At 40.5% G+C, this 16,919-nt stretch overlaps 1 protein-coding gene across 3 annotated transcripts in view; it reads right to left on the reverse strand.

The window, feature by feature from the left end:
- Window positions 1–554: 554 nt before the first annotated feature.
- AGL (amylo-alpha-1, 6-glucosidase, 4-alpha-glucanotransferase) overlaps window positions 555–16,919 on the reverse strand; it is a 63,735-nt gene continuing 47,370 nt past the window's right edge. For all 3 annotated transcript variants that reach the window (XM_054036531.1, XM_054036529.1, XM_054036530.1), the window contains exons 29-34: window positions 13,557–13,669; window positions 10,555–10,766; window positions 9,933–10,030; window positions 9,245–9,332; window positions 9,015–9,148; window positions 555–4,081 (exon numbers count right to left, since the gene is read on the reverse strand). In XM_054036531.1, the coding sequence (XP_053892506.1) occupies window positions 3,964–4,081; window positions 9,015–9,148; window positions 9,245–9,332; window positions 9,933–10,030; window positions 10,555–10,766; window positions 13,557–13,669 (763 nt within the window). In that variant the 3' untranslated portion in view covers window positions 555–3,963. The remainder of the gene's footprint in view (window positions 4,082–9,014; window positions 9,149–9,244; window positions 9,333–9,932; window positions 10,031–10,554; window positions 10,767–13,556; window positions 13,670–16,919) is intronic.

Here is a 16,919-nt window from a genome sequence, read left to right on the forward strand (position 1 = left end):
TATTTTATATTACAACATGCAGTACTAGAATGATTCCTTGTTTTAAATATTTTCTCAAATTATCCATTTTTGATCAGTAAAAACCTATTAAAAGAATGAAAACATTAGAAATAATACAGATTACTTGAATTGACAAAAAAGATCTGGTGAAGCAATGCCAGTAGGTCTCTGCTCCATAGCATACAGACCAAGAAACAGATTGTGAACTTTGTACCTCTACCATGTACCATTCAGTTTACCTACAAAAATAAGTATTTAACTGACCGCAAGTTTGAGTGATTAAGTTTTACAGTATATTATACCACGGTGTTAGTGTCACGATGGTTCAGGATCAGTCAACATTTCTACAATACAGCCAGCTATTTTTAAAGGTGATTATAACTTGGGTGTATACAGTATCGGGGGTAGACGCGTTAGTCTGTATCCACAGAAACAACAAGGAGTCCGGTAGCACCTAAAAGACAAACAGATTTATTTGGGCATAAGCTTTCGTACGTAAAAAAACCTCACTGCATCTGAAGTGAGGTTTTTTACTCACGAAAGCTTATGCCCAAATAAATCTGTTTGTCTTTAAGGTGCCACCGGACTCCTTGTTGTTTTTTGGGCTGTATACAGTTTACTTGGTGCTGAAGCCCAACAAAATAAAATATTAGATCAACAGTTCTCTCTTCCCTCTACCCCCCAAAATTAAATACAAGTCATACACTATTCATTTTTAATATGTTCAGAAGAAAATTTTGACTTCCTCACTTCATTCTTAAGTTGTCCAGTCTGACCAAAAGCATCGAAAGTGTTTGAGATCAAAGCAAGAAGGATTGAATAGTAATTTAAAATCTAAATTTTCTTGTTTCCATGGGCAAAACCAGCCCATAATATATAATTTTACTTACTTTATTCTTAAAAGTATATATGTCACTAGAATTACATTTAGTTAATCAGTGCAGAAATAGCATTTTAAACATGCATCTATTTGCAAAATTCATAATTAGCATAATGTATATATCTGTGTACATCTCTGTGATTTCTCTTTTTAAATATTTTAATATTAAGTTAAAAATAAACTAGCAATGAGAAATGTGTATTATGTTCGTGTCAACAGTGCAATTCACAAAACTTTTTAAAGTTAGCCATGATAGAATGGAAAGTTTTGAAGCATCATTTCTCCCAAATATTTCTTACATTTAGAGATTGTTATTGCAGTTAATATAATCCCAATCTATTTAGAACAATAATAGCTCTTCAAACTTCTTTCCAATTTCAAGAGAGACTTACTGAATAAATCCCCCTCCCCCAAAGTTATCCCACTGTACACTTTCCAATTCTACCCACAGTAATGAAGAGCTAAACTAGAAATAAACCCATAATTTTATGGGAAAGCAGTAACTTCTTACGTTCCTTATGTATCATTATTAAATGTTTCAATAATAAAACTGTCTGAATTTCCTCAAATGCACACAGAAACACGTAAAATAGCATGCTGATTTATGACCGCATATAAATGCGGTCCTTTACTGGGCTGTTGCTGACTTTTCAACAAATACAGCTAGTCAAAAAACTGTACTTGAGAATGAAAATAATCTGGATCCTTATTTTGAAATCCTGATTATGAAAGGTATAAAGAATGAGATATTCTTTAAATAACAGAACAATGAATCATTTTCCTTTCAACTTACGTTTCTGTCTCATCTCTTATGCAATCTGTCAGGCTAGAAGACAAAGTTTCCTAAAGAATCCATTTCAAACTGCTCACAACCTGAGCACAATAGAAAATCTGAACGAGAAATTTCCTTTAAGCATCACTTCCAATTATTTGAACCCATATTAAGGAAAGACAATTATATAAAAATTTAAGAACAACACACTAATAATACAGAGTGACCTATAACCAATTACTAAACTATGAGTTCTATTCAACTAAAAACTCTGTATCGGGAAAGCATGATATTGCCTCATGTACCCGAACTAGCATGTCACACAAATAAAAAACAGTGGTTAGATTAAAGAAGTGAATATGACCAAGTGATCTGAGTAGTGCAACTGTAACCAATGAAGTACCATAAATTTAAATGATAACCTGAACAAAATTAAACTCTGGCTTCTAGAAAATAAATCTCTGAAATCCATCACAAATAAAACTGCACTGGACTTTTAGCTTTAATCCGTTTGCCTAAATGCTTCTCTCAACAGTTTTTTCTTAAATACACCTGTAACTGTATATTCTCATGAAGTAAGTAGATATGTGCCAACACCACATTTTAAATGTGTTGGGTAAATTTTAAAACATGAATGTAAAATATATATGAACGACAGAACAATAAGAAGTAGGGAAAATTTGTATTTGGGGGGAGGGATAACTCAGTGGTTTGAGCATTGGCCTGCTAAATCTAGGGTTGTGAGTTCAATCCTTGAGGGGGCCACTTAGGGATCTGGGGCAAAATCACTACTTGGTCCTGATAGTGAAGGCAGGGAGCTGGACTCGATGACCTTTCAAGGTCCCTTACAGTTTTAGGAGCTAGGATATCTCCAATCTGTATTGTCAGCCCATTTCTTCTACAATGTAATGCTGTACTTCCTTCTGTGATGTTGAGGACATTACTGGTCAATCTAGCTGTTGTCTATTCATTATTTTAGGGACCGACAGAAGATTCAAATGGATACATTTCCCACTCCATCCATGTACCCAAATTTTTGAAAAGGTTGGATTGAGATCAGGTAAAGGTATGTGTGTGTCTATATATTACAGAACAAATGCTTTTATGGAAGTAACATTCAAGGGAAGAATAGCAACAGGCAGCTGTCAGTACCCTTGCTCTTATTAGCATCACATCTGAAGACTTTGGAATCAGACTGCCCCCTTTCTGCAACTGGGGTGAAACCCTGACCCCGCTGAAGACAAAAGGAGTTTTTCAATTGACTTCAGTAGAGCCAGAATTTCACCCCCCCAGGGAAGAAGACTACTCGAAGCAAGGGCTGAAATATATTTACAATTCTTTCAAATTCATCATTAAGTTAGCACCCAACCCTGTGGGCTCCTGGATCCTTTGACCTCACCTGATATATGTACAGGCCATTGCATGATAAAGTCTTTCTTCCGGTTTCCTACTGGTGGAACAAATTTGTTGACAGATGTACATTATTTTAAACCAAATTAAATTCAAGAAATACAATTTGGCCATATGGTCCACAACACAAAAAATAACCTAAAAAGTATCTCACACAGGATACATCCACGTCATTGCTCAGAATTACAGTCTTCAAATTTCATTTAAAGTTTGTGAAGATATTAATTTACTACCATTATCTGTAAAGAGTGAAAACTTTATTTTTTTAATGGAGTGTTCAATTGAACATGGAAGAGAAGAAATTGTTAGGAAAAGCCACACAGTTCATCACAGAGGGACAAAACACTAATGAAAGTGCAATCTATGAAATGCATGACTGCGGCAGAAAACACATCATACTACCTATACCTGTACAATCTATTCTCCCCCATGATGAGCGTGCATAGCATCTACTGACTAAGAGAAAATATGGAAAAGAGAACCCCATGAGTTTAAACTCAGATTTTTGGAACCACTTGGCATTCATATTCTAATTTGGAACTAGACTATTCTTCTAACATCTTGCTATACAGGATATAGTTTAATTTAGTATGTGTACAAATCAAAAGCTATTTTAAATGCATTTGTGTACATTCTCCAAGTTGCTGCTTTATAAGCTTTTCTGTATCAAGTGTATATATATTCATACTAATGACTTGATTTACAGAAGTGCTGAGCAGCACTCTTAAATACCTCTTCTGTGAATGGGAGATACAGATACTAAGCACCTTTGAAAAAAATCAGACCATAGTTATTTAAGTGACTGTGCAAAACATTTTCACTACAGTATGAGCAAACTGTTCATTTGTACCTTTTGAATACAAGTACATAGCAAATTTTACCAAGTAATCAAAGCCAACTTTTACAAGTCATAAAGAACCTCAAGGATAACAGCAATTGACCAGGCTTGTGATTCACAGCTGAATGGACAATATTGCCCATTTTCATTTGTCAGCTCTGGAAGCCCCTTCCAGGATGACCTGACCAAAAAAAATAAATAAAAAAGTTAAAAAATCCCAGTGTAAAATATGATTAATACTATATTTCATAACAAATTAAAAGAACATTTCTCTTGTAGGATTATACTTCTAACATGTTTTAAAAGTATGAGTCAATTAAACCAAGTGTACAAAAGAAGAAATGCCAAACACAATGAAATAAATATAAGAGCATTAACATATGACAAGGTACACGGTAATACTAAAACATGCGTATGTTGCAGGAGCTTCCTGAGACTCCAGGCGGGGGAGCCTTCAATAACCTGAGAAGTACAGGTTATCCTTGCAGTGTGACTGAAATAATGAAATCAGCATGATTTTGTGCATGCACATAAGGTTCTTACTAGCCTGAGTGGTGTTTTTATCCATGCTATTTATGAAAGTGTATTTCAAGCTGTTATAAGATTTCCAAATTAAATGGTAAGTCTAGTTATTTTAAATAAAATTCTATTTTTCACTTCTCCCTTCAGTTTTTCATTAACTGAATGAAATAAAGCAGGGGTCAGCAACCTTTCAGCAGTGGTGTGCCGAATCTTCATTTATACACTCTAATTTAAGGCTTCGCGTGCCGGTAATACATTTTAACGGTTTTTAGACGGTCTCTCTAGAAGTCTATAATATATAACCAAACTACTGTTATATGTAAAGTAAACAAGGTTTTCAAAATGTTTCAGAAGCTTTATTTAAAATTAAATTAAAATGCAGATCTTATCAGTTTAGTGTGATCCTTGCCCTTGCTTTTCCTTGCTGAGTTTTCCAATATCTGGCACGTATTTGGATACTTTAAGCTGCAGACAGGCTTCTGAGTGATCAGTTGTTAACCGGCTCCGAGAGGGACAGAGGACAGATTTCAAGTGTGAAAATACCTGTTCACACAGGTATGTGCATCCAAATGCTGAAAGCATTGCAAATGCAGTTTTCTTCAAACAGTTAAATTTCACTGGCAGGGACGTCCAGCAGGTCAGAATAGAGAACCCATGATCTCTCTCGTTAGCTTCAAGTGCGTTCCGCAGATCCACAAACTTTGATGTCCACAATTCTGAGCTTTTTAACCGAATGAGTTGCATTTCAAAATCTTCAACACCCATCCCCTGAAATACAGACAAATCCAAGTCGCTTTCGTTGAACTTTTCAGATTTAATTAGAAAGAAAGCATTGGGCCAAATCGCTGGAAATCTTGAAATCTGTCAGAAAATTCGGATACCAGTTCTTGCATGTACTTTCCAATCTCATCGACACTGACAGTGCAACGTGTCGATAGCTCTTTTATGTGTTGAAAGTAGCGGAAAGTAGAAGTTTGAATATCCCTAGAAAAAACTGCTAGTTTCACAACAAATGCTTTCCAGGCTTCATAAAGATCCAGAACTGTTTGCCCTGCACTCTGGAGACAGAGGTTGAGTTCCTTCAGGTGAGCAGTGATATCAGTTAGGAACATGAGCTTACACAGCCATTAGTCATCATCCAGTTCGGGGTAGTTTTGTTCTTTTTCCTACAAAAAGGCCTTGATTGCCTCAAAACAGTTTACAAAGCGCACCAAAACCTTGCCACGACTTAGCCACCGAATGTTGCTGTGAAGTGGGATGTCATTATAAGCACTGTCCATCTCTTCTAGCAGTGCCTGAAACGGTCTGCGAGTCAAAGCAGATCGAGCAACAAGGAAATTCAAAATTTGCATCACTGTATTCATCACATTATTAAGCTCTGAATTAGAAATTTTTGCACACAGGTTTTCTTGATGGATGATACAGTGAAATTTGACTGTCGGATGGCCAATTTGATCTTCAAGTAACTTTACAAATCCCTTCTGTTTTCCAACCATGGCAGGAGCACCATCTGTTGTCACACAAAATATTTTTCTGATGTCAACTCCTCGTTCTTCAAAAAGGTTTACAAAACTTTCCAGTATATCTTCCCCGTTTGTTGTGCCATGCAGGGGTTTTAGGCAACAAAGTTCCTCTTGGATTTCATCGGAAGCAAAGTATCTTGCAACAATTGCCAAACGTGGAACATAGTTTGTATCCACGCATCAACTGCAACACTAAACACTGCTGTGTCTTTCAATGCAGTCGTCTGCTTTTCCTTAATGTTTTCTGCCATTTCACTTATGCATCTCTCAACTGTTCTGGCAGAGACGGGCAGTTCTTTTATTCTAGATATGATTGTATCTTTATTTGGCAAATCATTGAACAAAATCTCTGAACTGCTGAGAAAAACTTTTTATATATTCCCCATCTGTAAACGGCTTTCCGTTTTTTGCAATGCACTGTGCAATCTTGTAACTTCCTTCTGTAGCTTGATTTTTACTTACATTTAAACTTCTAAAAAACACTGCTTTGCTTCTCATAGGCTGCTACTGCCTTTTTGATTGATTCAGTCTTGTCTGCTTCATCAAGAAAGGTTCTTGTGCTTTGTTTCAAAATGTCGAACACTTGATGTGCGACAAACAACACTTTCATAACAGAAAGCACAAATAGCACTGTCCTTCTTTTCAATAAAACCAAATGCATCTGTCCAAGCAGGCTGAAATGATCGAACATCTAGCTTTGCTTTCTTAGGAGCTGCCATTTTGTCAAATGTTCCCTTCAACTCTCAGTGGGAAAAAAAATGGCAATAGAAGGCAGGCACAAGGTCCAAGGCAGTGTGGTCTAAGATAAGCAATTTTAAGATGGGGTGCTGAGCTGCACCCCCTCTTGCCTGGCGTGCAACCCTCACTGTCCCAGGCTGGGGACAGTGGGCCACAGCAGGGAGGCTGAAGAGGACTGATCCAAGGCCAGGAGCAGATCCCAGGGTGGCTTGCTGGGACTCCAGGCCCGAAAGCAGGCTGAGTAAGGGCTGGAAACCAAGGTTGGAAGCTGAGGTGAGTGGAGTAGGTGGCTGGTAGGCCTGAAGGCCTGGACCCTGCAAGGGAGCCTCCAACCGGAAGCAAGGTGAGTGGAGCTGCGCGGTAGGGACCCCTGCTGGCGAGGGGCCAGCAGCCAGAACCCTAGAGCAGCGACTGGCTTGGCCTGCCGCCACTCTGGGGTTTCTGCCCCCAGCTCCTGCTAGCTGAGGTCTCAGCCCGCTGCCAGCCTGGGGTTCCTTCACCCAGGCCGGCAACGGGTGCTGAGTGGGACCAGTGGCGGGACCCGGCTGGCAAGGGGCCAGCAGCGGGAACTCCAGAGCGGGGCGGGCTGAGCGTCTCAGCCCAACCCCATTCTGGGGTTTTCACCAGCGGCTCCTGCCAGCCGGGGTCTCAGCCCGCTGCCAGCTTGGGGTTCCTTCCCCCCAGGCCAGCAGCGGGTGCTGAGTTGAACCCGCGGCGGGTCCCGCAGGAGCCGGCAGGGAACTCCAGAGTGGGCGGCTCAGCCCACGCCGCGTGCCAGGAAAAGTCGGCTCGCATGCCAACTTTGGCACGCGTAACGTAGGTTGCCGACCCCTGAAATAAAGTATCTGAGAACCAAAGGAAATGTTGAGAGCTGCTTTTAGACATTAACGATAACACAGGAAAATAAAACCACAGATTGCCCATCATAGACATCCCAAGGCCACAAGTTTCGGCACTACCAATTCTACTTTTTGTTTGGTCATTGGATTTTGAGGTTGAGGATGGTGCTGGTCCTTTTGGCCTTTCATCTTCACTGGACGCTAGCCGTAAACTATGATGAATTAACCATTCCTACAAATTCCCAATATTAGATTTTTTAGGTGCTATTCCTAAGTAACCTAACTGCCATTATGATGCTATGAAAAAAAAACTTCCTAGGCCTCAGCTAATTTGGCCCCAATGTGAAAAATTGCTTCCTTCTCCCTAACACAGGCAATTGGTCAGACCCACAGTTCTTATACTACTATATGCTTCTATATAACTACAGGAAGAGTGGGTTCAAATAAAATGGAGTAAGAGGCTTGAGAAACCCCATGCAAGGGTTTGAATTGATAATGGTGGGGAACAAGGAGTCAGTTAACTCCCATCTCCCTCTGGCTGGCCAATGGGTGGCAGAGCACACATGGGGAAGGAGAACACTCCCCCCATTTTATTCTAAAACTGTCCAGAATGTTGCAGGTCCAATCAAGTCTCCCACCCATTAAACTGGGTGGGTGGCATATTGAAGGATCTCTGTATATCTAGAAATGCTTTGCGAGGGGTGAAAATGGGAATTATTCAGAATTATAGTGGAGAAGAAAAAGTGTATAGAGAAAAAATATTGCAGGAAGAACAGGGAAGGACTAAAGAGCGGACAAGAGAATAAAAGACCAGGGGGAAAATTAGGGAAAGCCATATGCACTGTAGGAGAGTAAATGCCTCTGTTTTCTTAATGAAGTAATATTTCCATTGTGCAGTGAAGAGATGAGTTTCTGAAATGCAGTTCTATAGTAATGATTAACTGGCACATTCACGTGACCTACCCAATCAACTTCAGAAGTTATGCAATCGTTAAATTGTATAAAATGGGGTTATTTCCTTACATTATTTAACCTGTTGTGATCAGCCCTCAGACTGTTGAAAAATATAGCTCGAGCAGTTTTGAAAGTACACATCCATATTTTTTCTTCTGCATCACATTTTTTGTAAGTAGTCTTGCAATTTAGACCTCAAATTCTGTTTTCTCTTAATAAATATTTTCTATTTATTCTTCTCCATGACTGATTTTAAAATTGCTCTCACTTTGTGATAGGGCAGATATTAAATATTTCAGATAAAAAAAAGCAGTAATGTTTAGCCTATTTTGAAGGCTGATGTAGGATTTAAATGGCACACTGTATAGTGGTGACTTTTACACTCAGAAAACACCAAATCACTGGTGCTTATTTTGTAGGTCTTAAATGCTCAAAAACATTTTTTGAAGAAAGTTTGTGTGTGTCTATATCTTTTATATGCAACTGGACATTGGACACCACTAGTTTGGATTAATATTTTAACTGTATGATGACCTACCTCTCAAGATGAACATAATGGCGAGAGAGAACATTCTTAATCAAAACCACAGTCTTTGCGTACATCTCTGGACCAATTAACCTGGAAAAGTACAACTTTGCACGAAGGAAATATCCAATAGGCCAGAGCCATTCCTAAACAAAAAGATACAAGAGATAATATAATAGCTATCAATTTCAGATATCAACAGACTTTAATTTAATGTGAAACTCAGGAATTTTAGAGCTTACAGGTCCCTGATGGTAATTAAAACCTTTGGCAACATTGTAGTGGTCACTGTCCAGGGCATTATCATATACTCCACAGTAAACCATATCACTGTAAGAAAGTAAAGGATTTAGACAAGGCAACAAGTTAAATAAAATTTATACAATGTATTAGAGAAATAACTCAAAATAATATGAATTCACATGGTTAGATGGTACTCAGCACAGCACAAGGGAGACAGTAAGGAAGGACCATTATATCGTGGCCCTAACAAGATAATTATAGAATTAATATTCTTCAGTTGTTAGTTTATGCAAGACCTATTGAACTCTATGTTCAGTCCATAACTATAGTATATTGGTCACAATTCTGTCATAACTTATGCTCAAAATTCTATGTGCTGCCTTTTTTCAAACTAATACTGTATTGCCAGTTTTATTAGAAGTTTTTGAAAATTTAATGACCAACTTCTAATGGGAGCAAAATAGTAAATAAAATTGTGATTTTGTAAATAACTAAATGAATCTGAACTGGCTTTAGAACGGCTAAATAATCTTGACTAAAATAAATATATTCTATACTGTAATTAGCTAGTGCATTTCTTGAGGTATTCTTAATGAATGAAACATATCAAAGTGAACTTTATACTGTTAGTCTGGTTACATGATTAAAACTATACATACTACACATAATGATCTCTAATATGCTTACTCTGGATCCAACGTTTTCATGCCCAGTGGGCCAAGCAACTTTTCCTCTGCTATCTCAAGAGCTTTCCAGGCTTTCTCAGGACTGAATATCTCAGGGGCCTGGCAGAATAACAGAGATTTAATCAATGAACTTTGCATTTAAAAAATTAGTATTGTTTATGAAATCAACAAACTGCATAGTGCATTTCAAACATTTCTATTACTTTTCAATATGCTCATGGAGAAAACTACAGCCCTTTATAATAGATATAAAATGTATCAGGACTCCTCAAAAATTCCATAAAGAAATTAAACAAAACAAAAAAGGCAATTTTCAGTAGCACCGTGCAAACGCATCTTCAATACAGGAAGTTCCTTTTTATAATTATCCTAATGACACATTAGTTAGCAGGCCTAAACATAATTAGGCAAGTCCTTTGGAAGAGGTTCTAGATGGGCTGATGCTGAAAGTTTATTTAAAAAAAAAAAAAAAAAAAAATCCACTACTCCATTAAAGATACAAGTGTATTCCAAGCAATGGGTCCCTCCTGGTTTACCCCATGCAAATGGGCCCCCTCAAGTTTAGTTCAATTCAATCAAAATAGTTAAAGGAGCTGTGACTATGAACATGTTTTTCCACTCACCACAACCATTGCTATAGTAAAATTTGGCCTGAGCTGGTAATCGCACCAAGGACTTGAAGCTCCATAGCTGTCCTTGTATATGCCACGCTTGTGAACCAGATTTGGATGTTTTTCATTAGCATCTGCTGGGTTCTCAGAGACAAAGAACAGCTTTTCAAAGTGCCCTTGAATCTTCCTGTTCCACTCGTCATATGTGATGGTTTCTTTTTTTCCTGAAAAATGTTAATATACAGGATTTGTTTTCTAGCAATAAGTCTACTCTTCTCCTTAGTTTTGTAAATATTACTGACTCTTGCATACTTGAAGTCTTAAGAAACTTCTACGGCTGCTGATAAAATAAGGAATGGCCATTATAATGTGTAGATTAGTACACCTCTACCTTGATATAATGCTGTCCTCGGGAGCCAAAAAAATCATACTGCGTTACAAGTGAAACCGTGTTATATCGAACTTGCTTTGATCCATCGGAGTGCGCAGCTCCCCTCCCCCCAGGAGCACTGCTTTACCGCGTTATATCCGAATTCATGTTATATTGGGTCGCGTTATATCGGGGTAGAGGTGTATAAAAGTGAAAACTGAAGGTTATGCCAATGGCCCCCAAAATGCTTTCAAGGATATCCAGGTTATCTAGATTCAAAAGCTGGTGTGGGAAATTCTTTTCCCTTTTCCTGAGATAGTGTGGATTGAAATCTTATCAATATTGGGAATAAAACAATATTAGGGGAGTAGATTTTAAACATGGCTTAATACTGGTTCAGGCCCAAAGAGTTTTGCCTGGCTAGTCTGGATGGGGAGTAGTCATTTTAAGAAATGGTGTAGTCAAACCAGGCTCTACTAGTTAGCTTGTTGTCTAGCACATGGTTATGCCTCATTCAGACTAACCAGAAAATAGTGTTTAAACTGTTATTATGAACTAGTTTTTAAATAGAATTTAGGTTTTTTTAAACTGTTGCATCAAGATGGACAAAAGCTAAGTGAATCCAAGGCCAGGGGCTGGGAGGGGGTAAATGTTGTATTTTTTGCTGAAAAATGAGATGTAAAAGATCTTGTTTTATATCGGTTTATGCCCAGTCTGTCTTCCTCTGGGGTGTGATTTAAACATAGACCAACTATGAATGCATCAGATCTGCTTGGTTTTTTAGTAGTAGTAGTAGCCTCTGTTATATAGAACAATTGTTAAACTGCTCTGTGAATAAATCTCTAGTTTTTCAGGACACATTTTGACATGGCAACAGACTACTTCTTTTACAACAACTAGCATAGATACCTGTCAATATTTAAGAGACTCCTTAAGGTTAAGTATTTATCATTTTCCCACCCTTGTCCCTCTAAAAATCTCAGTTCAATGAAGCTAAAAGGTGTTCCTATTCTCCACAAATATCCCTTTTAAAGCCTTTCAGTGCTGTCTGGTACCCACCGCAAACTGACTAAAGGATAGATTATCTGGTCTGCTTAGTGTTCAATGCAAAAGGTGCGGACAAGGCCACAACCTTCCACTTGGAGATTCTCCTGAGGTAAGGGAAAATAGAGTTTTGCTGAAGTAAGTACTACTGAATTTCGTTCAATGTCACTTTGACCATGTCACCCCTCTCTTTGCATCTCTCCACTGGGTCCCTCTTCTCTACTGTATCAAACATAAGATACTTGTTTTCACTTTTGGGGCCCTTCGCGGCCAACTCCCACCCTATCATCTCTCATTCAGTATTGAAATGTCAACTCCAATCAGCAGGTACGGGGCTGGGTTGGGGGAGGGGTGCCTCTCCCGTCGGTGGCAGGTCCAGGGCTGGGGGAAGATGCATCTCTCCCTGTCGCAGCCCTGAGCGCCTACAAGGCGCTTAATAGGCTGCTGCACAGCTGCGCAGCTTGGAGGGACTTAGAATGTAACACCAATAAAACTTTTCTCCCCAACTATGTGGTTTATCAAAAGCATGTTACGAATATAGTTGGTTGCTTTGTAGAAGATCTTTTACTTGTAAGAAATCAGCCAAAAGAAAGCAAAAAAACAGAAGGGCAACTGAAGCCATATGTTAGATTCCATCTGCAATATTTCTATTTTTGTAGTATTATGTTGTAGGCAATTTCTAGAAACTAAGCCTTGACATGAATTAAACAAGCAGACAGGCCAGAGATTGTGGATGGAAATTAAGGCTAATTTTAAAATAAATTTGTAGGTCATCAGGAGCTGCATGCACTTTAAGCTCTTGTCAGTGATTCAAGTTACCTACAGTAGGGTGAAGCATACAAATGAAACAAACTGGGCTCTGGGAACACAGCTATGTGTGGTACCTGAGGTAGCAAATCAGGGAAGGAGCTGCAGATATTATAAATCAAAATGGTAAGCAATTTTTATCAAGTACTGAATCATACACAGTCCCACTCAAGCCATGGATTAAAAAGTTTAAAAGAAAAATTAGTCATTAATTACATGATTAAATAAAAGCTGAAATATCTAGGATGACAGATGCTGATGGCAGTGTTTTTTCTGTATTTTGTAGTACTGCATAAAGGAACAGTTAAAACAGTTGCTTCCCAAGATTAATCATTATTTTGTTAAGAGGTTTTAAACAGCTTACATATTCAGTTTCAGTAATATGTACTGAATTCTCCCCAGAAACTATCGTGAGAAGAGCATACAGTACAAACAACTAAAAAATAATCTTTCACTTAACTCTTAAGAGGTCTTATAACTCCTGTCATAACCAGCTCAAACTAACAAGTGAATTCATAACCATATCGGTACCCTACAGAAGCAGAAAGCTGGGCTAGTGAGGTTTAGTTATATACTCTACAAAAAAGTGTGTTTTGTGGGCTTTGCATAGATTTTGCTACTTAGATGCAAAAACAACAATTAGCCTTATCCAGAGTTTTATGAACACCCATTCCCCAAACATAAATGTTTAATAAAATGTTCATAAGGTAGACAGATTGCAAGACAATATTGACCCTGGTTCAATTATTATGGTTCTACACCGATCACACATTTGTGAGATAAGCCTGCTTACCATGCCTTTTTATGTTGACTCCCTGATAAGGAAACACTTTTTTCTTTGACAACTCCAGCAGCCAACGAATAGTTGATTTACACAGGCCAACAATTTCCACAGCAGATCCATCTCTAAGATGAAAAAAGAACAGCTACTCATTTTAAGAAGAAACTTAAATGAAGATATTAGGTCACAGACTTTTTATGCAGATACCAACATTTGAGGATTTCCCCCCCCCATGAATATATTCAAATCTCTAAAAAACAAGGATTAATTACTGTCCAGTTTAAACTCACATTTAATGCTCTAGAAAGTGAAACTTCTTGACAAATCATTAACATATCCCCCTTCCATATACAGAGGCAGATACCATTCCTGATGTCCTTCCCAGACACTTTCCATTACCTCCCAGCATCTGTGATGAGCCCAACCCAACTTGCTCTAACTGAATACTTCAATCTTCAATTTCTGCCAAAAACTGGAAACACAAATGACTATTGTGGGCAAAAAGGAGATTTAGCTGCCAGTCATCCAAATATTGACAGCATCATATCACTTTCAATTTTCTCCTAGTGGCCTCATGTACGTATTAAAATAAGTTGGGATGGGGAGAGCAACAGTCTCACCAGACAGGCCTGAGGAAGAAAAACAAAATGACCAACATGATTCTCTGAAAAGCAGAGAGCTACTCAAATGGCATCCCATCTAACTCAGCGAGAGTCCATCTGTGGAAGGGCTTGATGCGCTCCAGGTAGAAAGCCAGGGTGCGCCTGATATCTAGAGTGTACAGCTGCCTCTCCTCATTGGTCATGTGAGGCTTTGGACAGAACACTGAAAGGAAGATATCCTGGTTGACATGGATGTGCGATACCACGTTTGGCAGGAAGGCCGGATAGGGCTGCAGCTGGACCTTGTCATTGTAGAATACTGTGAATGGGGGCTCCGAAGTGAGGGCTTTAATTTCAGAGACATCTCTCCGAGGTCATAGATACAAGGAATGCAACCTTCCATGACAAATGAGAAAGGGAACAAGTCATAGGCTCAAAGGGCGGACCCGTGAGCCTGGAGAAGACCAGGTTGAGGTCCCATTGCGGAACTGGATCCCAGATCAGCAGAAAGAGTCTTCCAAAGCCTTTCAGAAACCTGATTGACATCTTATGCGAGAACACTGATCTACCGTGGATGCGAGGATGGAAGGCTGATATGGCAACCAGGTGCATCTTGATCGAAGAGAAGGCAAGAAACCCTGATGCTTTTAGTGAAGCAGGTAATCCAGGATGGACTGCAGAGATGACCGGGTTGGGGAAATATTCCACTCCAACGCCCAGGAGGAGAAACGCTTTCACTTTGCCGGATACGTTGTTCTGGTGGAAGGCTTTCTACTCTTCAAGAAAACCTGCTGTACCTGACCAGAGCAAGCTTGTTCCTCTGGATTCAGCCACGCAGCATCCAAACTGTGAGGTGGTGAGAGGCGAGGTTTGGGTGCAGGAGTCAACCGTGATCCTGCAAGAGTAGGTCTGAGAAGCTGGGAAGTGGCCACAGGGCTGCAACAGCCATGTCCATGAGCACGCCGAACCAATGGTGGTGAGGTCATGCTGGGGCGATCATAATGACCCGTGCCTGGTCCATCTTGATTTTTCGAGAGGACTTTGCTGATGATCAGAATTGGTGGGAAGATGATCATCAGGTCTCCTGACCAAGACAGGAGAAAGACATCGGAGAGTGAGCCTCTGCCGAGGCCTCAAAGAGAAAACTGATGACCCTTTCTGTTCTGTCTGGTGGCAAACAGGCCCACGCGGGGAGCTCCCTACTTCTGAAAGAGCATTCTGACTACCTCTAAACACCTGCACCACCCGACCGGACAGCTGGGGCAGTGTACTGAGATGCGCTCCCCAACTGAGGTTGGACGCATCTGAAATCAGGGAGACAGTGGGTCGCAAATGGCACACCTTCCAACACCAGAACTGGGTCAGACCACCCGAGAGGCAGAACGATAAGTACACCTGGGGAGGGATTGTGATGACCTTGTCTAGGTGATGTCTGGCTGGGGAATAGAGCAATGCCAGCCACAACTGGATGAGACGCAGCCTGAGTCTCGCACGTTGGACAACGTAGGTGTATGCTGCCATGTGCCCCAATAGTCTGAGCCAGACCCTGACCATGGTGAGCGGATGGGCTGTGATGCTGGCAATCAGATTTGACATTGCCCTGAACCTGGCCTCTGGCAGGAATGCTCTGGCTCAGATAGATTTTTATCGGAGCAGTGCTCGACTCTATCTGTTGGACTAGGATCAATGTTGATTTTTGTTTATTAATAGGCCGAGAGCTTGAAAAGGAACGTCTCGATGCTGTGGTGGACCTGGACCCTGGAGCGGCCCTGGATGAGCCAGTCATTGAGGTATGGGTAGATCTGGATACCCCAATGTCTAAAGTAGGCCTCCACTACCGACATGCATTTAATAAACACCCTTGGCACCATTGCTAGGCCAAAAGGTAGCAGTGCAAATTGGTAGTGGGCAGTCTCAACTACGAAACGTAGGAACCATCTGTGTCTGAAATATCAATATGTGGAAGTAAGTGTCTTTCAGGTCGAGAGCGGCGTACCAGTCTCCCAGATCCAGGGAAAGAATGATGGAGACCAAGGAGACTATGCGGAACTTCAATTTCTTAAGATACTTGAGGCTCCACAGGTCGAAGATGGGGTGTAGACCCCCCTGGGCTTTTGGGATCAAAAAAATAGCAGGAGTAAAACCCTTTCCCCCCTCAAGTGCAGAGGGACTTCCTCCACAGCTCCCACCTGCAGAAGGCTCTGCACCTCCTGAGCAAGCAGATGCTCATGAGAAGGGTCCCTGAAGAGGGACGGGGAGGAAGGGTGGGATAGAAATAAACTGGAGGGCATATCCCCCTGCAACTGTGCTGAGGACCAATGTTATAGAGGCTCAGGCGGGGAGGCAGGATCCAGGACACAGGCAGGAAGGTCGCCCTCACGCGCACCCTCAAAATGCCGGCTTGTTATCCACTTGGTTACGGGTGAAGCTCAAGTGAGGTGAGGGTGTCAGCTGCTGGCCTTGCCAGTGCTTATAGCTTTTTCCTTCTTGCAGAAGGGCGCTGATCAAGGTTGGTTCCTAAACCTGTTGTGGCTTAAACCACTTCCTTGCCGGCCCTGGCATGAAAAGGCCCAGGGAGTGCAAGGTAACCCTTGAATCTTTCAGGCCATATAATTTACTGTCTGTTTGCTCTGAAAACAGTGCCAGGCCATCGAATGGGAGGACCTGGATGGATTGTTGAACCTCCATCGAGAGGCCTGATGACTGCAACCAGGATGCGCGCCTCACAGAAATGGCTGAAGCTACGATCCAGGCCACAGAGTCTGCCATATCT

This window comes from Malaclemys terrapin, chromosome 8 (genome assembly GCF_027887155.1).
Source record: "Malaclemys terrapin pileata isolate rMalTer1 chromosome 8, rMalTer1.hap1, whole genome shotgun sequence".
Lineage (NCBI taxonomy): Eukaryota > Metazoa > Chordata > Testudines > Emydidae > Malaclemys > Malaclemys terrapin.